Here is a 19,124-nt window from a genome sequence, read left to right as displayed (position 1 = left end):
TAAGATGCTACCCTCCTGCTCCATTGAATTTCGAGAGGATTGAGTACGAATTGGTGGCATGGTGGGTGGTTGAAGACCACGTAGTGATCACACCGATGGCAAGCAGGCAAATCACGCCTGGAACAATCCCCAGTGAATTGAAGGCAGTCGGAATAGAGAGAATCCCCAATCCAATCTGAGAATTTAACATCAGAATCACAGTTCCTAGAAAGCCAACCTAAAGAGAGGTCAGCCTGGTGTGAGAGTGGTTGTGCAATTTCAACTCGTTAATATGCACATTGCGGTAGTTTGGTCCTTCTTCTGTGATTTCTCCAAACACAACATCATGAGTGGTATTTTGCGTGGGCTTTATAGCAGGATCATCTTTGGTTTCGTCTGTCGGCTTGACTCTTGGTGGTTCATAAACGTCCATACTCAAGGTTGATACAGAGTAGAAGTAGAAGTCCTTTCGGGAGGATTCACATTCCCTTTAATAATCCGCAAGAAAGTATCAATGTGCATTATTGACACCAATGAGAGCGAATGCGGATTCTATTATTCGTTTCAATTCTATGCAGATCCACATACGCCCCCATAACCCCCTCATATCTCTGATGAGCTTCGTGTTTTCATCCAGGATTGGGGATCGAAGTCTGATTCGGGACGTAATCCGAACCATTATCTACATCAACGTATGCTTAGGGTCATCATATTTGATTTATTTCCTGCTTACTATTTCTTTCGAAGTATGAATCGTCTTGGAGAATAGCTGGTCAAAGTATCTACTTTTAATCTAGGAGCCTACATCCCAAAGGATTGGGATTGGGACTGGGATTGGCCAGACTGAGGGCAATTTTCTCCCCCGGCTAGCACACCGACACGATGTGGCAACAGTTTGGAGAAGCCACTTGAAATTTGACCGTTGTGACCTTGCGTGGCCTTTTGTTCATCATGTCTCATCTAATATCCGATGGCAGTCGGGACCTTCGAGGCTACTCCGTGGATCAAATAGACCGTTTCAGCAGACGCAGCAAACTCAAGAACCGGTGCAAGAAAACCTGCTTAGTTCCAACTTTGATGTTTCTCTTCTATGAAGCAATATCCCTATCTAACTCATTTACGAGTCGATCGTAAAATCCCAGCTTTTCAACACTAGTGCCACGAGGATTGGCTGGCTATCGCTTTGATCTGCTTTGGGAGGTTCTGATGCCGAGCATTTATTCTGGTGGAATCGGACCCTTCTGTATGATGTGTATGATGTGTGTGATTGTCTCGTTCTGGAAGGTTCTTGATCAGTCGAGCAGCAGATGATATGATTAAGGATGAAAACATGTGTGCCATCCTTGAGAACGCAGGAGAGTATCAGACACAAGTTGCGAAGTGATCAATGGATTGTAGGTATCACACCTGATTTATGATTACACCATATCTTTGAACAATACCCAAGCAGAATGATATCAAATGAAAAAAACAAAAACAAAAGAGAATCGAGAAAGAAAAAGAAAAACTCATCAAGACCAAAACATTGACCGACAGGGACCTATCGTCCAAGGATGTTATAGATCCTAGTGGACGACGTACACGAAACAAATTCTCCAGATCGATGAATGTGTGACGAACCCGATCCACAGACACATTTGGCAGCCTGTTGAGAGGTAGGCTATCCAAGCAAAAGTGAAGGATGTGATGAAGAAAGATGAGTAGACGAATGGTTTGTAGTATGGGATTGCATAGCAAATCTTCTGTGGTTTTCGGGGCCCTGGGGGGAGTAGGGTGTCTGACATGAATAATTTTGGGAATAGAGGGATCAAAGTGACGATCAGCACAGTGGTCAAATTCGGCTTCTTAACTCACTATCTCCTATACTAATTGCCAAGTTCCACAATTCACATTTACAAAATACTGTGTGTTGAGCGGCTACAGTCTGACATGGACATAGCCAGGAAGATCGTGATTCATCATGCATTGAAATATAGTTGAAAAAACTTGCTGCGTACAATAGTCTCAAATCAGTACACTGTCAGACAACTTACGGCGCCATTCTTGAGAACTTCAAATAAAAGTCCCGGAAACCCGAAAAGCTCGGTGTTGCCTAATCCTCCATCTTGACCATCAGCGCCACTCCGAGGACCTTTGGCCGTGCTCTCCTCCCAGCCCCCAAGGAACTCAACACTGCTCTCAGGGCTGTCTCCCCAGCCACGGTTCAGCACCATTGGCCGTTGTAGAGCACGTTCCTCGGCGGGGCTGGCGTAAGATCCCTTCCAAGTAGTGCGCAGCCGCTCCGAGACTTCATCGTAGGGCGACTCTGACGTCAAACTGTCACCAGACTCATCCAATGAAATTTGCCAGCGACTTCGGCGATGACGATTAAATGGATAGGATCCTGGGACATTCCCATGAAGAATAATCTTTGTCACTGTCAGCTGAGAAGATGGTGGCTGCGGCGAGGGATCCGGAAGGCCTGAGGCAGGGAAAGCCGGTCCAGGCGTTGTTGGATACGAGATGAAGGCATCAAACCCATGGTGGAAGTAATTCATAAAGTATTCCGCGGGCAGTGAAGCGGGGTCTCCAAGATTGAAGGTCGCCACCTCTTCGTCTGAATCATCAGTTACGCTGTTAGTAGAGGAGTGATCGCCGTCCGCAATCTCGATTCCTCTGCCTGGAGAGGGACTCAGGTGTAGATCACCACCCCCAGTTGCACGATGAATCGAGATTCGTCGGTCGTTCTTACGGTAGATGGCGTCAGGTGGACCGAAGTCTGCAATCAAGTCCTGGGGAGTCGTCTCTCCCAGTGTTATGTATAAGGGAGAGCACGTCCTGCGAATCACTTCAAGTTTCCCAGCACCCAGGACGTGCCACTCCTCAATTTCATCCGCCAATGATTCTCGTGATTTGCCAATCAAAGCCGACGAGCGTGGGTACTGTGCCTGTTGTGTGAACAACTTGGCTCGGACCTCAGGCCATGATGATCCTTGGAATATTGACATAGATGTAGCTGAAAGGGCAGCCGAGGACGATAACAATGCTACAAAATCACACTGGTCGGACCAGGCAGAGTGCTGAAGAGGAAATGAGAATGCAACCCCGGGATACGAGAGCACATAGGTGCCATATGGCGATTGCGGATCTGCCGGTGGTACGTATTCTCCTGGGTATGAGGGACCAAACAAGCGATTGTAAACGTGCCGGAAGCTGGGACCATGCGAGGATAAGGGTTGTTCGGCTGACTTTACACCTTTGAGGACCTCCTGGTTTTTGTAAACCAGATTCACTCGAGAGAACTCGAGAACTTCGATCAAACGGAGCCTCTGATCAGGACCGTCAAATCGAAGGCGCAGGCCATTTGAAGGTAGCTGCAACACCACTGGCTTGCGAAGAGGATCTGCGGGAGAGTAGGCGAGGTCGATGGCGGGATAGGTCTGAGGGTAGGACTTGACACGGGTGAGGACATTGTGGAGTGAAGCGCCCAGGGCTTTCAATGTCATGTATTAGCGAGAGTCGCTGGAAATACCGTCAGACACATACTGATAAAACCGAGTCCTTTGCCAGGGAATATTTGCGGCTGCGTCGGAGAAGTAGAAGAAGTCATAGTGGTCGGTTCTCATAGACCGGCGACTAGGGAAGGACTACAGTCCATGCAATGATCGATCTGTGCTTATTAGTTAAAGAGGTGGGAGCTCTAGAAATATAGGGGAACCTTGGAAGTCAACACGTTGTGAGGGGGTAGGGGTAGCGATAAGAGGGCGATGACGATGGCACAGCCGACCGAGTCATGTGAGAGGGGAAGTATCTTGATTATGTAAGGTTTGTTTATGTTTTCCAGTTTGAGATGAAGTTCCACTGACATGCACAACCCTGAAAGACTCCGACACAGTTGATGAAAGGATCAAAACGACTTTCAACCTAACCCTCGGATATTGCTACTAAGCACATCATCTTCGAGTGTCGCATTGTCAACATGGCTGGCCCACCAAGGCCCCCGTCCACCCTCCCCAGCACGAGGAGGTCGGGTTTGCGCCAACCAGTTCGACGAGCGGGTTCAGCAGTCCCAGAACGTCATGCACCACCTGGAGTGTCTACACCCTCAGTGAGGTCAACTGCTATGAGTGCACCCCGTGTGGCGAGAAGTCCCGAAAAGGCGGGCTCCGCGAACAAAAGGAAAGAGAAAGATTTTGAACGAGAAATCAACGAGGACACAAGCATTCATGTGGTGGTCCGCTGTCGTGGCCGCAGCGATCGCGAGATCAAAGACAACAACGGCGTTGTCTTGTCAACACCGGAAGGTGTGAAAGGCAAGACCCTCGATCTCTCGATGGGACCCAATGCGGTTTCAAACAAGACATATGCTTTCGATAAGGTCTTCTCCCCGGCCGCCGATCAAACCACTGTCTACGATGATGTGGTTGTACCGGTCCTCGACGAGGTTAGTATGGTCATGGCGTATGACATATAAAGAGCGCGCTAATTCCCTACAGATGTTGGCAGGTTACAATTGCACTATCTTCGCATACGGACAGACTGGAACGGGAAAGACATATACCATGTCAGGAGACATGACAGACACATTAGGAATCCTGTCCGACGATGCAGGAATTATTCCACGTACCCTCTACGCTTTGTTTAACAAGCTCGAGGACACAGAAAGTACAGTGAAATGCTCCTTTATCGAACTTTACAACGAGGAACTCCGAGATCTCCTTTCATATGATGATAGTACCAAGCTCAAGATATTCGAAAATGAGAAGAAGGGAGGACACAGCACAATGGTTCAGGGCATGGAGGAGACTTACATCGACTCGGCGTCCACCGGAATCAGACTACTTCAGACAGGCAGCCACAAACGCCAAGTAGCAGCCACGAAATGCAACGACCTGAGTTCCCGAAGTCATACAATTTTCACCATCACCGTTCTCACAAAGCGCACGACCGAATCTGGCGAAGACTACGTTAGCTCGGGCAAGTTGAATCTAGTTGATCTCGCAGGTAGCGAAAACATCGGACGGAGCGGTGCAGAGAATAAACGGGCAACGGAGGCAGGCCTTATCAACAAGAGTCTACTCACACTTGGGAGAGTGATCAACGCTCTGGTAGATAAGAGCTCGCACATTCCTTACCGAGAGTCAAAACTCACAAGACTGCTACAAGATTCACTTGGAGGACGAACAAAGACATGTATCATCGCCACTGTTTCGCCTGCCCGCAACAACCTAGAGGAGACAATCTCTACCCTGGATTATGCCTTCCGAGCCAAGAACATTCGCAACAAACCTCAGATTAATTCTATCATTTCTAAAACCAAGCTCCTGCGTGATATCGGTATGGAAATTGAGAAGCTCAAGAGCGAGCTCATTGCCACCCGACATCGCAATGGAGTCTATATGACGCCTGATGCATACGAAGAAATGACGATGGAAAGTGAATCGCGGCGAATCGTCAACGAAGAACAGCGTGCCAAGATCGAGTCGATGGAGGCAAGCCTTCGCCACAAGGTCCAAGAGCTACTTTCTATCACGGGCAACTTCAACTCATTAAAGAATGACAATGAGGACACTCTGTCCAAGCTCAAAGAAACACGTGATGTTCTCAACGAAACAGAAAAGTTTTGGAAGGACACCCAGGAGAAGTTGGACGAAGAGAAGATTGTGCGGAAAGCCCATCAAAACACGGAAAAGCAGCTTCGTCACATCGGTGCCGGCCTAGTGACCACTTTGAACGGTACCATTCAAGACGTGAATGGACTGCATGCGAAATTGGATCGCAAAGACAACCTAGAGGCCGATAATCGGCAAACCTGGCAAATATCAACCGGCAAGGTATCGCATGTCACAGAACGGGTGGATGCTCGCATGCAGATCTTCCTATCGCAGCATGCGAATCTGCTAGAGGAGATGTCTGGCAAAATACACCATTTTGTAGACCATGAATTGGACACTGTGCAGCTTGCCCGCTCCCACCTTACGGATCTTGATGCCTCATTTGACAAGGCAGAGGCAGAGGCCAAGAACAACACCTCCACTGCCCACGACGAGATGAATGAAGTTCTCGAGGAGATCAAGGTCCTGAGAGAAGAAGTCAAGTCTAAAGTTGGTGAAGGCCTGAATGGCTTGTCAGCTGCTGCTGCTCGGATCTCCGAAGAGGTTATTGGGGAGTTCTCGGAGTTCCACTCCCAACTTCATTCGTCATACAGCACCTTAGGCAAGGACTTCAAGAACATGTTTGAGGACATGGCAAAGCACCTTGATGAACAGAAATCCGAAGTCCACAAACTACGTCTCCAGCTGCAAGCAGCTAATCGCCAGACGATAGAGGCCAGTAGAAAAGCTTCATCCAATCTAGCACAGTTTCTGGAAGAGGAACATGCGAGTGCACAAGCCGAGCGTGAGACTCTAATGTCTCATATTCGGGGACTTCTTGAGGACTCAAGTAATAAACAGAACAACCGCCTTAAGAGCAAATTTGATACCCTACGCACCGGCATATCGGCATCAGGCGACTCTCTTGAGCAAGCAACTGCGCAGCACGACAGACACGTTGATGAATGGATTTTCAAGGAGGAACAGTTTGCGAAAGACATCACTTCATCCAAAGATGAAATTAAAACCAGAATGCAGAATGATTGGGAGGTAAGACTAACTGACACCATTTGGTTTGCGAAAGGAAACTAACGATAGTAGACTTTCGACCAGCGTAATGCCTCAATTCATCGCGCAACGGAGTCTGTGCATCAAGAGACTGTGCGCATTGTTGATGCTCAAATGAGCGACATGGGTACACAAATGAAGGCTTTGGATGACTTTGTTGCGAAAGCACGATTCCAAAATGGCCGTTTCCATGAATCACACCTAGATAGTTTAAACGCCATGGCTAAGAATGCCCGAGAGTCCCGCTCAAACATCTATGGGCAACTCAATGGGTTTACTGGACGTGTCAAGCAACTGCAGGAGGATGTCGATTTCCATACTGAGAACATGGAACAAACTACTGCACCTTTGCATGCTGAAGTCCGCCAACCACTTTTGAATTTGCGGTCCAACATCCAGAGCCACCCCCTGAAAGAGTATGTCCCAACAGGTATTACACCTCAGAAGCGACGATATGAATACCCTTTGGAAATGCCCCAAACGGAAGCTCATGACGGCCTTCGCACTCGACACCGGACATCCAAGCAGTTTACTGCTCTGCCATTCAGTGAGGAGGAGCAACAGGACTCCCCTGCTCGCGATTCACCCCAGGCTTCACCGCCCAAGAAATTCGTGTATTATGATACTCCGGAAGAGGAAGGCCATTCTCTTCCACCATCCACAGTCCCACCTCCCAATACTGGCCTTAGAGAAGTCGACTTAAACGTCGCCAAACTGGTTGTGTCTGATGGCGACGACGTACTACCTCCTACCAAGCGGGAAACCCCCGCGATGGTCACATCCGCGGACCTGGACGAGACGCCAGAAAAGGAAGAGCCTGAGCCTTCCCGCAAACGGCGACGCTCTAACTCAAACATCAATACGGAGTCCAAACTCCCCAAAACCATGCTCTCAAAAAGGATGACTGGCTTGAAGGAGGGGCGCGAAAATTTGCCCCCTTCAGCCATCGCCAGTGGCCGAAGGTTCAGAAACCGCACGTCTGATTAGATGGGTTTCATGTTTTTTTTTTCCTATTTGGTTTGCTCTTTTTTCTTGCAATTTTTGATACCCGATAGTCGCTCGGCTTTCCACTCTGGGTTGGAGTTTTTGGCTGAGAAAACATGGTTGGTTTGGGTTATCCTCCTGTATCTCTTCTTTTGTCTGAGCGCCATGGAAAGACATTTCTGCTTGGCGTTTCTGGCTTGACTACATTGATATCCCTATAGGGATGATAGATCTTAATACCATACTTGACCTCCGAGTTGGATTTATTCGTCTTATATTCAAAGTATATTCATGAGGTTCATCGGGCACTAGCCTGGTCGTAGACTTGATGCAAACGCCGATGCTTTCTCCTCGATGTGCCAAAAGCAGCGTTAATTAATAATCAAGAATGTTTCACCCCAACTTCTGCAGCATAGGCCGCACCATCCCCGTCGCCCTGAAAAGTCTCTTCAGCTGTCTCTGGGGAGAAGAAATTGGGCATAGTTTCTTCCTCGTCGTTTTCTCCCTTCGATGAGTCCGCAGCCTCTGCAGCATCGATAACAACCTGCAACTCGCTCATCCGCTTTGCAAATTGATCCATCATCTCCTCAAGCGTACTACCCTTCTCCATGCCACCCACCTTAATTGGCAGCCCATCTGTGCCACGAATTTTCAGCATCAACCCATGTCCTGGTAGTTCGCCAGGATTACTGTTCTCGAAAGTGGGCGCCGACACAACTTCCGTGTGGAGGACCTGCCATGTTGATGAGAAACTCTGCGCTGCGGTAACGCGATACTGCGGGTGTAGCTGCCCTTGATACTGTGGGACTGGGGAAATGTTCGCCGGCGACGATGATATGGACTTCGTTCCACTCTCGCCTTTGCCTGGTGCTTGCTTTTCGGTTATCCGGCTGATTTGCGCTGCCCCAGGTGTATGTGGTGAGGGCTCTACATCGAGAATGACATAGTTATCCCGAACTCCTGCAATAGTCGGTGGAAGTAGGGTGGTCTTGGCTAGGTCTGGAGTGGAGAGGTCTTTGATCTCGTCCTGGAGATTGGGAGCTTGGGTCTGCGCGATCTGGTCTTTCTTGGAATTGGAGAGAGCTTCTTGCTGCACAGCCAAGCTACGTAGGGCTGCCTCTGTCACTATATCGGTGTCATCGTCGGAGAATATGTAATGAACCGTTGGGTGGTGGCAGTCTGAGGTATGAGCATCTTCGATCAAAGTGAAGAACGGCTGGAATGCGGGGTGGGAGAGAGGTTGTTCTTGGCCTTCCTCGTGGTGGTCTTGAGCTTCACCCACAGTAGCGTCTTGGCAAGATGAATCAATTGTTCCTGGGAGTTGATGAGTTTCTTCGGTTGCTGGGCGGCCCCCAGGCATTTGCCCTCTTGAGTGTCGATCACTTGGTCGCGAAGAGGCGGTGCCAGGCCGAGAGGGTGTTTCTTTATGTAGTGACTGACGGGATATGGAAGATGCCAAGGGAGGATGGCCGAGAGAGTTGCTCAGAGACATCTCCATAAGCCGAGGTTACATCATTCTGAAGAAGAGCTTGGGATAAGGGATGAGATGAGGTTCTATCTCGCGTGCGGAGAGCTTCTTATCGATAGCCCCACGTGACGATCAGATCAAAAGTGGCAGCGAACGGTGTAGTTGAGCTCGGATCAAGTGACTTGGATGTTGGGACAGGTTTTAATCCTTGAGGTGTTACTGTTGTTCTTAATACTTCAAGATGATAGTTTGGTATTTGATAGATTGCTAAGGTATAAAGTATGTTGACCTATCTGTTGCCCGATCTGCAATTATATACATCTGACATGACATCGAACATTCTGTATGTGTTCGTGCTGAGGCAACTATGACCACTATGGTAAACATCAAGCAAGTTAAACCAATCAAGTATGAATAATGGCCCTCCTAGTAGGAATAGCCTTAATTTGTAAAAGTAAAGTATTAGAGTGTGATCCAATCTCGTGTCGATCGATTGATCAAAGTCGCTCCAACCGCCATGTTAATTTGATGCTCAGTCGAGACAGAAGTTCCACCGACTATTCCAATCAAGCCCAATAAAAACAAAAAAGGGTATCTCAAATTAGACTAACAACACCTCAATAACTGCCATTGAGAAGAAAAAAAAGGAGGCCATTATTCATTATCCTTCCATTCGAATTCTGGAGACAGGTTAGCTCGATATCATCTGGACATCACAAAGAAAACATACTTTGTCGGCACATTGGACATAGTCCCTTGGAAGACTCCAGGTCAATCCAGGTCATCAAGCAATGCTATTTGAGAATTGTTGATCAGTCCAGTCCTAGCCTGAGAGGTTCACTTCGCGGCCTTACCATATGAAACGCGTGGTTACATCTTCCTTGCACTATAAAAGTCATCATAGTTAGTATTAAGCAGGGAGCTGGGAGTCGAAAGGTCACTCACCAAGCGCGCAATCGTCGCCGGGGAATTTGCAGGTTGGACAAGTGCCATCGAACTGAACACGACAGATACCACATACTTCATCCTCAGGAATATCCCAGTGCCAAGTAGCGACGGCATTCCATTCTTTAATGGCGACCTTCATTGTGGAGTGGATAGTGGAGAGGCAAGCTGAAGAGGTGAAGAGAGGGAAATCCATCGGTCAACAGCCGTTTATCCCTTATCGGCCTTATCACATGTTCTCCGCACCTCCACATATGCCGCCATAACACGCAATAGTACTCCTCTTATTGCTCTTCCCTGATTTTCCGCATCCTCTTACTCGTTGGTCTGACTTGCATTTTGCATAATTCCCCAAGGCTTTGCTATCTAGTTATGTAAATTGGTCTTTAAAAGCCTCCTTTCCTCTCCACCATGGCTTTTGCAGCCAGATATTTTGCTCCTGCTCGTCTCTTCCGCCCCAACATGTCCATCTCCACAGGGCTTCAAACTCAGCGCAATGTCTCTTTTTCTTCGTACTTAGTGACACCAAAGCAGCTGGATGAAGCACTCAAGAAGAACCCCCCGACGAAAATATCAACTTCCCCGCGTGTGATTCCCCTCTGTGCAGCATGGTTCATGCCGAACGACCCAGAGAGCCGTACGGGAATTGACTCGTTCCGCAACTCACGCATTCCCCAGGCCAGATTCTTTGACCTTGACGCTATTAAAGATCAAGATTCACCCTATCCACACATGCTTCCCACGTGCGAGACCTTTGCCGATGCTATGAGCGAGTTGGGGATTCGTCGCGACGACTCGGTGGTGGTCTACGACACTGCCGATTTGGGCATATTCAGTGCGCCCCGTGTAGGCTGGACACTCCGCGTCTTCGGGCATCCCAATGTGCACGTACTCAACAATTATCGTTTGTGGGTCAAAGAAGGCCTTCCGACTGAGAGTGGGGAACCAGCGGTGGTGGAGAAGTCCAAGTACCCTGTTCCGACATACGACTCGCGACTCGTGATCTCCTTCCGGGAGATGAAGGAGTTAGCATTTGACTATGGCAAAGAAGGTGCAGAGGAAATAGAGATCCTAGATGCACGCTCCTATGGTCGCTGGGCTGGAACCGATCCAGAGCCGCGCCCTGGCCTGTCATCGGGCCACGTTCCTGGCTCCAAGAACTTGCCCTTCCATGAACTGCTAGACCCTGAAACAAAAGCGTACCTGCCTGTTAAAGATCTACGAAAGATTTTTGAGGATCACAAGGTGGATCCAAATCAAACAATCATCAGCTCGTGCGGTACTGGTGTGACTGCCTCCATCATTGAGACAGCCCTGAGTGAGGCGGAATATGGGGACCCAAACCTGCGTCGGGTATATGACGGCAGCTGGACGTAAGTATAGAAAGTTCCTTGAAATTCAAACGTTGCTACTAGTACTAATATGAAAACCAGTGAGTGGGCGCAACGAGTCAAGGAATCGGATGGCCTCATCAAGAAGGTGAAGTCATAAGCTGGAATGATGGCTCTGGAACTCTTTTCTACACGAACATGATATTTTTTTACCTCTATTTCTTTCTCTCTTCCCTTAGGCTGTATCCTTCTTCGATACATAGAAACCCTCACTTATCTGTTTAGTCGGCCTTGTTCCTGAAGCAAGCTTAGTCAGCATTTTTTCCATCTCTGCCCATCGCATCATTTCTCAAGGTGTGTGTTCTTTGGCCCCAAGCAGACTGTATTGTTACAAAGATGCTACAGATGGAAACACCCTGTCAACTGGATTCTCATCGTGAGTGAAAATAACACTGGCTCCATTAACCAGTATCCCACTGCTCCCTCCCCCTCCCCCCACATTTCCAGGTCCCTCCATCATCAAACCTCCTTCCTCAGCCCTAGGCCCGTGCTGACCGGCTCCGATTCAGTCGCGGTTGTCTACACTTCCAGTCTTCCGATATAGGGCGGACGCTGCCCTGCATCTTTCATTCACTACGAACACGCGAATACACTCCTTAAAATTATCTGCCATGTCGGCCGGACGCAAGGTCTTCCGATGTGCCGTGGACGAGACGGCCCTATCTACCAATATTAGCGAAATCAAGAAATGGACCACTAATGGTGCTATCGATCTCGTGGTTCCTCTCTACAGTGAGTATCAGGAAATTGAAGAGACCATGATTGTCTCACTGCAGGACTTGCCGATCTAACCATCCTCCGATTAGCACTTGAACGACTCCATGCACTGAAACGAGCCGGATCGCAGGTCGCTATCAACGCCCGTGAAGCAGTCCGCTTCCTTGACCGGGTCACATCCGGCAAAGATCATATTGCTGCCGACCGAGTTCTCCTCCAGGGCCCCATGGAGCAGTACGAGCGTTGGGAGGAGGCCGAGAAATTCTTCCTACCGGAATTCGAAGAAGAGCCCGAAGTGATTGACGAGGCCCTTGCCAATGATGAGTCAGCGGTTGAACCCAGCGCCGATGATACTTTGACCAAGAACGATTCGGATGATCTATCGCAGATGCTCTTGTCCAAGCTGAACTTCAAGAAGGACCCGGAGGCTGTATCGATCACCTCTGCCGGCACTCCCAGTGGGCCTGGATCGCGCACGTCCTCTCGCAGCTCCCACACTAGCCCTGAGTGTGCCCAGCGTGAGTCTAGAAATGGAATAGCCAAGAATGATAAGACCAAGAGCAAGGCTGCTAGCCACCGGCGCACCACCTCTGGATCCGTCATCCCGACCGCACCACCCGCTCTGCGCCCATTGCTGAGCGCCCTGCTCTGGCGGTTGCATACCGGGCCCGATGCCGAAAACTCTGCTAAGTCCTGCATTCTTATCTCCAATGACCGTGCGACCCAGCTATGGGCTCAGAAGTTTGGCATTGGTGTCAAGAACATTCTGCAGCTACGCACCGCTATCCAGTACGAGGAGCGCGAGTACAAGAACCGCTGCAAATACGTCGAGAAAACTCAGACTCAGCCCGCCGAGCCGAAGACCTTGTTGTCTTACGAGGAAGAAAGTGACGAGGATGAGCTAGTGTTTGTCCCCCGCGGTCGTGGAAAAGGAACTCCCCGAGGTGGCTCGCGTGGTGGTGGTCTGCGAAAGGTTGCACCACCTCCCGCTGAGCCCACTGCTATCGTGGATGTTCCTACCAAGCCCATCGACCCGGACTCTTTCAGCCGGTCTCTGAGCGGTGCAACCAAGACACCCCCTGTGGACTTAAGCAACCAACAGGGTGCTGCCGGTGCTACTGGTGGCTCCCGTGGTAAGGCTGGAGCCTCTCGCCGCTCGTCCAATGGTCGCCGTGGTGGATCTTCGCGCGGTGCACGAGGCAATGGTCGTGGCCGTGGTAAGCTCTGGGTCCCTTGATCAGCACGAGCAGAACGGTCTACTCCACGTCATCTCTTGATAATAGTAGACTGGAGTGTTTTGTGAACCAATGCATCCACATCCGGACAGGGGTGTCTCTTTTCTCTTTGGTGGAATGCAACAACCCCCCCAATGCGGGGATCTGGATCTGGATCTGTGTTGCCGTGATTGCCCGCAGAGTGTGTTTTCCCTCTTTCCCCGGCATAATCCATCCCAAAATCCCGGCATATTCGGATCTCGGACACGAAAGGACATGAATCCCATGGTGGATTCAACCCGCGGCTGTGATGCGCTGCTTGGATATGTCTACTTCGGAAACCCTGTGCCCACCCCCCCTTTTTCCCCCCTATTAACCCTTTCCCTAGGAGATGGAGATGGGAGGTCGTCAAAATGCGGAGACGTTGAGACGGTTGCTTTTTTTTTCTTTGCGCTGGGAGATGGTAGAATAGTGGATTGTAATTTTTTTTTTTGGTTTTATGATCTACTAGCAATCCAGTTCCAGATTTTTCCAAGTGAATTTATGATTTTAATTCTGTATGGTTGTGTGGTTGCGCAGTTGTCCCCAAGTATGATGTAGATGTATAGACCGCCGCTTTCCCCGCGTGACTGTCCCACGGAACATCACTTGACTTTCGCCTTCTCCAGGACTAAAAAGGATTTCCTTCCTCTACTGATTTCACCTCCAGACTACAATTCGACCACCATTATTTTTTTTTACAATGTCTTCCATCGAACAATCTCTTCCTCCGACCCACGAGCGTCGCAACTCGTTGGAGAAACACCTCCAAACCCGCCCGGAAATGCAAGACCTTAAGAATCGCCACATCCTGCTGGACACCAATGTAGCCCCGTGGGTGTTCCTGGGAATACTCCAAAGTTTCTTGAGATATGATTGCTAAAACAACGACAGAGCTCTTCAATCTGCCCGCCAGGAGCTCGACCGCCAGCGTGCTACAGACAGTCTGAAGAAGAACCTGGAGAAGAGGCCAGAGAAGGACGAGCTAGTTGAGCGTTTGTTTCCCTTTCTTTTTTCCTTTTCATTCTGATTATCCCAATTGTCGATTCCTACTTTCTCTTGTACCTGATACTGGTACCTGGATTTCCTCTCAGCACAATTGTTGTATACTAACAATCTGCCAAGGTAACATTCTCCCCGCAACCTCCGCTGCCCCAGCGCTGCAGGCCCACGCCCGTGAACTCGAGAAGCATATGCTGGCCGATAACCTCGAGCATAAAATTCAGAATCGGCCACAGCCTGAAGAGTTGATTTCGCAGGGTATTCTCTCCGAGGATGAGAACCCACGCTCGCCCGTATAATTTTGGCCTATTGAGTCAACGTTGCCACAGCTTTGGCTCTTGGTGCTATGAAATATGGGCGATACTATCGTTTTACGAGGGCGTTCTTCTTCAATTCTTCCATTTGGAAATGCTTCATCCTTTTCTTTACACCCAAATTCGAAATATTTCTGCAACGGGCTTTTCTGTCTTCACCGAACTTATGATGTCACTGTGACGCACATGTATAGCAATGTCAAATGGGATGTGCAAATTTCCAACAAATGGAGAAGTGAGCCACGCATGGGGAATCTTTTGGGGGACATAGGGGCCTAAGGACAGAGACTGACTTGATCGTCAAATTAAACATAGCTCCTGCCATGGGGGAAAGCCATGCAAAGTCCACCGAACCATACCAAACCACATCGATGTACAGCTGTCTTTCGAATGCCATTGATCATTTTTGGATACCTCATGATATGTAGACTCTTAATAGGATGCCACCTCCACCGAGCCCGACATATCAGGCGTCCACCCACTCGGCCTCTCACTTCCCCGAACGACAATTCCATACGCTGCTCGCTCAACCTTCTCCACACTGTTCTGCATCACGTCCAACTTCTTCGCCATATCTCGGAACATGTAATGCCGCTGTGGCACACTGAGCGCCTCGAAACCTGCGCGCATAGCACGCAGATCAACCACGATGCCGCCCTGCGACGATGCGACCGCTGATTTTTCGATGTCGGTTCCTGTGTTCTTAATTGCCTGGGTAGCAGTTGCGTTTCCAGAGCTCAGTGATAAAACCGCGAAGCGCATCATCTCTCCTGTAAGATCGTAGAGGCCCATTAGGTAGTCTTCTTCTGAAACGAGGATTTGCGGTGGGACGCGGGCGGAGCACTCGGCGTGGGTGATTAGCGTTTGCGTGCGCAGGTAGTGGTCGAAGGAGATGGCTTCGATAAATTCTTGAATTCCGGCACTTATTTGGCGCTGGTATCGCCAGCCATTGATGCCTAGTTGCTCGGGGATGATACCTTCGAACAGTGCATGGATTTGGTCGAAGCGGGTTTGGTTTTCTTGGGCGATTTTGGGTGGGAGGGGTTGGTTTGTTGCGCGGACTCGTTGAAGGGCGAAGATACTAAAAGAATCTCATTTAGTGATACTCTTCTTTAGCTGAAGCTGGAGGTATGTACATCTTCTTGCTCAGGGCGGTAATATCGCGGCTTTTCTTGATGATACGCTCGCGGCGGTCATGGTGCTCGTCCAGCTCATCGCGAAAGTTTTCAAAGATTGACAGGATTGAAGGTGCTGCCTCTGCCTCTGCCTCTGCCATACTTTCGTCGTGAGGATTGAGCTCGAGTGGCTGGCCTTCCCAGTCGCGTTTGGTACCCATTGGCAAAAAGTTGGAGTTGGGAGGTTGTCAAGTTCAGATCTCCCGATAAGATTGTGAGATGATCTTCTAGCTGTCAAGGGTCAAGGTTGTCGACTTCATCGAACATTTTTGTATCTATGGATATTTTGCAAAAATCTATGTCCGGTATGAGTGCTTTTGCTCATTGAAATAGTTGGATTTACTGCTATCATATGTACTGGCCACTCATTCAACGACTTCGCAAGATGCTTGTCCCAAGTACCGGTATTTCAGAGGCTCACTTCCAAGGCCAGTAACTATGACTGTTTGCTCATCACCAGGGACAATGTCAATAGCATTGTCCTCAAGTTGTACACCTTCTTGCTCCTCGAAAACCAGACACTTGACTGGCTTGCGGACACTGATCACTACCACGGTCTCACCAGATTTCTTTGTCTGCTTCTTGACCTCCACCTGTCGCTCAGACAGATTGAGATACTTCAATGGTTGTGGCCAGTCGACATCCCGTGCCATAACCTGGTTGTCCACCCACAACCGGGCGGCAAGGACATGTGGTTCTGGCTCGGCGACGTGGTCGAGAACACCGTCGGTAATGACATCGGTGGTACCATTAGCAGCAATAGTGATGTCTTCGCGCACGATCGGAGGCCGAATATCGCGGCCTGTGTTGACAGATAGGAATCGCAGCTCGACACTGCCTTGGACAGTCTCTGGTTGATTGCTGGCGATCCAAAGCTCATACTTGCTGGTCTTGGGTGGCTGGGCATGCGCCACGCTCCAGTCGTGGTGCTCGCGTCGGACACCGATGGCGATGGGGCTCAAGACTCGCTTCACAGCATAGTATGCTGGCTTCGGCTTGAGGAAGTAGTCCACGATGGCCCACGAGATTGTCGGCCAGCAGTCATTCAGCTGCCAAAGTAAGGCGCCACCGCAGTGTCTCTCGTCGCCCCATTGCCGGCGCCAGCCTCGATAGCCAAACATCATGGTTTCTGCTTGTACAACTTGAGTGAGATAGATATAGGTCTGGACATGTTAGCCTGTATCGAATGGTCATCGTGGTGGTAGTCACACCTCGAGGTCTGTGGCAGTCCGTAGATTCTCTACGAGGTACGTCGCCAGTCTTCTTTCATGCCCATCGGCCTTGTTATGAAAGTCGATAACATGGGATTGAGGGAACATGTCCTCCGGGTGCTCGACAAAGTGCTCAATGGTAGAGATGTGGGGGAACGCCTCCATTCCAAATTCGCTATTGAATCGGCCGCCTAAAGTGTCGAAGATTTGGTACTTCTCTTGTGTTCCATGCCACACTATACTGGTGATAAGTGTAAGAATTCCAATTCTGTTGGGGAATGCTTACCGTTCCACTGGTGCATATCGCCAACAGTGGGATCTGACGAGATTTTGCCATCTCCCCATGGGCTTCCAGGGTGATAGAATGTGCCAGGTGAATACTCGGCCACTATTTCTGGGAGCAGCTTCTCATAAATGTACCGTGCCGGGAAATCTGTTTTCAACCAGCTCTCGGGATCTTTATCCTCGTAGTTGTAAGTCAAGCCTTCCGACTCTGCAACCTGATAATCCTCGTTGTTGCCCGCATAAAGCACAATCGAAGGATGATGGCGCATACGCTCCAAATTGTAGATTGTCTCTTGACGCAGAGACTCGAGCATTTCGGGCCATGTCGGATAATTGCCACATCCAAACATGAAGTCTTGCCAGACCAGCACGCCCAATTCGTCGCAGGCCTCATAGAAGGAGTCGTCTTCATAGATACCACCACCCCAGACACTTTTTTTTTTAAATCGTTTATCGTTAGCTAAATGCACATAAATAATAGACCAAAAAGAAACCAAAACGTACCGAGTCATCACTTGTCTGCCAGCGACCATAAGCTCAATCCACTTGCGGTATCGCTCAGCACTTACAGCAGGGAGGAGGCTGTCTGCTGGAATCCAACACGAACCGCCGCAGAAAATATCCATCCCATTAATTCGGAAGAAAAAGGACTTGCCATGTTTATCCGGCTGTTGAACTGTTTCAGCGGTCCGGATACCAAACTTTTTAGATGACTGATCGACCTGTTCCCCATTGCGAAGTAGCGACACCGAAACATCGTACAGCGTCTGCTCACCATATCCATGGGGCCACCATAGAGCCGGCTTGTTGACCGGGAATGTTACTTGGGCGGTCTTCGCAGACACTGGGATAACCTTGCTTGCAATCTTGTTCCCTTTTAAGCCTAAGCTAAACTGGGCCGTATATTCCCCATCACAGACACTCTCCACATTGATAACAGCCGTCACCTCAGCAGTCTGATGGTCTACCGAGAGCTGAGTTTGGGGCCACAGATTGGCCACGCGGGCCTGATAGATCTCAAACCGCACGGCACGCCAGATGCCGGCGGTCATCAACACGGGACCCCAGTCCCAGCCCCAGTGGTACTGGGCTTTTCGCACAGCCATGCGCGATGGATCGCCGTTGAAACCGACCCATTTATGTGTGGTATCCTGGTATCGGAGCTTGCGTGCCTTGATGAGTGCACAGTCGAACTCAATCTCGAGCGAGTGTTCGCCCTCTGCTTCTAATGCTTTAGTTACATCCACCCGGTGACCCAGGAACATGTTATCACTCTCCAAGATCACCTGTCCGTCCAGCTTGACCTTGGCAAATGTATCAAGACCGTCGAAGACCAGCACAATTGAAGAACCGGCGGGGGCGGATGGCTTCTCCACCACCTTTCGGTAGACCCATGACTTTTCGTTGACCCAGCGGGCATCCAATTCTTTGAACCCGATATAAGGATCATCGAGCCTATTGGGTGAACTTTGTTGGATTTGAGACATTTCGGTTGAAGAAAAACAGCTCACCTATCGTTAGCAATGAGATCCTGTTGTACCACGGATGGAACCGTAGCTACAGGCAACCATTCGTCTGTATCCCAATCCTTGAAGGACCAGCCATAAGACAGAGAGTGGACGAGCTTAGCCATTCTGAAATTGGCAAGACGAAGATAGCCTTGTCCCCGGATTTATACACAGACTCCTTATCGATAAGCCCGGAGAGCCCCTTTCCCTTTTGGGAAAGAGGAAACTGGCCGTGTCAGAAAGGGACTAGT

The 19,124-nt window shown here is 49.5% G+C and overlaps 9 protein-coding genes across 9 annotated transcripts; 4 read left to right on the top strand and 5 right to left on the bottom strand.

The window, feature by feature from the left end:
* Window positions 1–1,988: 1,988 nt before the first annotated feature.
* On the bottom strand, window positions 1,989–3,568 carry Pdw03_7599 (Uncharacterized protein family UPF0183; the record flags this gene model as incomplete). The annotated part of the gene is made up of 2 exons (XM_014677269.2): window positions 1,989–3,451; window positions 3,505–3,568. 2 exons carry the CDS (start codon window positions 3,566–3,568, stop codon window positions 1,989–1,991), a joined length of 1,527 nt encoding a protein of 508 aa, XP_014532755.2.
* Window positions 3,569–3,937: 369 nt separating this feature from the next.
* Window positions 3,938–7,607, top strand: Pdw03_7598 (Kinesin family protein (BimC), putative; the record flags this gene model as incomplete). The annotated part of the gene is made up of 3 exons (XM_014677268.2): window positions 3,938–4,402; window positions 4,455–6,602; window positions 6,654–7,607. The coding sequence occupies 3 exons, from the start codon at window positions 3,938–3,940 to the stop codon at window positions 7,605–7,607; spliced, it is 3,567 nt and encodes a 1,188-aa protein (XP_014532754.2).
* Window positions 7,608–7,986: 379 nt separating this feature from the next.
* Pdw03_7597 (Anaphase-promoting complex subunit 11) lies at window positions 7,987–8,964 on the bottom strand (the record flags this gene model as incomplete). The annotated part of the gene is made up of 1 exon (XM_014677267.1): window positions 7,987–8,964. The coding sequence occupies one exon, from the start codon at window positions 8,962–8,964 to the stop codon at window positions 7,987–7,989; it is 978 nt and encodes a 325-aa protein (XP_014532753.1).
* A 762-nt stretch (window positions 8,965–9,726) lies between these two features.
* On the bottom strand, window positions 9,727–10,159 carry Pdw03_7596 (Anaphase promoting complex subunit Apc11, putative; the record flags this gene model as incomplete). The annotated part of the gene is made up of 4 exons (XM_014677266.1): window positions 9,727–9,752; window positions 9,803–9,866; window positions 9,927–9,958; window positions 10,018–10,159. The coding sequence occupies 4 exons, from the start codon at window positions 10,157–10,159 to the stop codon at window positions 9,727–9,729; spliced, it is 264 nt and encodes an 87-aa protein (XP_014532752.1).
* A 269-nt stretch (window positions 10,160–10,428) lies between these two features.
* On the top strand, window positions 10,429–13,362 carry Pdw03_7595 (Rhodanese-like protein; the record flags this gene model as incomplete). The annotated part of the gene is made up of 6 exons (XM_014677265.2): window positions 10,429–11,390; window positions 11,451–11,501; window positions 11,661–11,702; window positions 11,754–11,784; window positions 11,918–12,140; window positions 12,215–13,362. 6 exons carry the CDS (start codon window positions 10,429–10,431, stop codon window positions 13,360–13,362), a joined length of 2,457 nt encoding a protein of 818 aa, XP_014532751.2.
* Window positions 13,363–14,081: 719 nt separating this feature from the next.
* Window positions 14,082–14,679, top strand: Pdw03_7594 (RPEL repeat; the record flags this gene model as incomplete). The annotated part of the gene is made up of 3 exons (XM_014677263.2): window positions 14,082–14,212; window positions 14,273–14,373; window positions 14,504–14,679. 3 exons carry the CDS (start codon window positions 14,082–14,084, stop codon window positions 14,677–14,679), a joined length of 408 nt encoding a protein of 135 aa, XP_014532749.2.
* A 54-nt stretch (window positions 14,680–14,733) lies between these two features.
* On the top strand, window positions 14,734–15,122 carry Pdw03_7593 (uncharacterized protein; the record flags this gene model as incomplete). The annotated part of the gene is made up of 2 exons (XM_014677262.2): window positions 14,734–14,929; window positions 15,010–15,122. 2 exons carry the CDS (start codon window positions 14,734–14,736, stop codon window positions 15,120–15,122), a joined length of 309 nt encoding a protein of 102 aa, XP_014532748.2.
* Window positions 15,123–15,126: 4 nt separating this feature from the next.
* On the bottom strand, window positions 15,127–16,030 carry Pdw03_7592 (Translin-associated factor TraX, putative; the record flags this gene model as incomplete). Its single annotated transcript, XM_014677261.1, has 2 exons — window positions 15,127–15,775; window positions 15,831–16,030. The coding sequence occupies 2 exons, from the start codon at window positions 16,028–16,030 to the stop codon at window positions 15,127–15,129; spliced, it is 849 nt and encodes a 282-aa protein (XP_014532747.1).
* A 204-nt stretch (window positions 16,031–16,234) lies between these two features.
* Pdw03_7591 (Glycoside hydrolase, family 2, N-terminal) lies at window positions 16,235–18,998 on the bottom strand (the record flags this gene model as incomplete). The annotated part of the gene is made up of 5 exons (XM_014677260.1): window positions 16,235–17,032; window positions 17,081–17,316; window positions 17,367–17,797; window positions 17,870–18,820; window positions 18,877–18,998. 5 exons carry the CDS (start codon window positions 18,996–18,998, stop codon window positions 16,235–16,237), a joined length of 2,538 nt encoding a protein of 845 aa, XP_014532746.1.
* Between the last annotated feature and the right edge of the window lie 126 nt (window positions 18,999–19,124).

Source organism: Penicillium digitatum, chromosome 3, assembly GCF_016767815.1.
Source record: "Penicillium digitatum chromosome 3, complete sequence".
Classification (NCBI taxonomy): domain Eukaryota; kingdom Fungi; phylum Ascomycota; class Eurotiomycetes; order Eurotiales; family Aspergillaceae; genus Penicillium; species Penicillium digitatum.
Note: the sequence above shows the minus strand (reverse complement) of the source record. Positions and strands in the feature narration are given on the sequence as shown.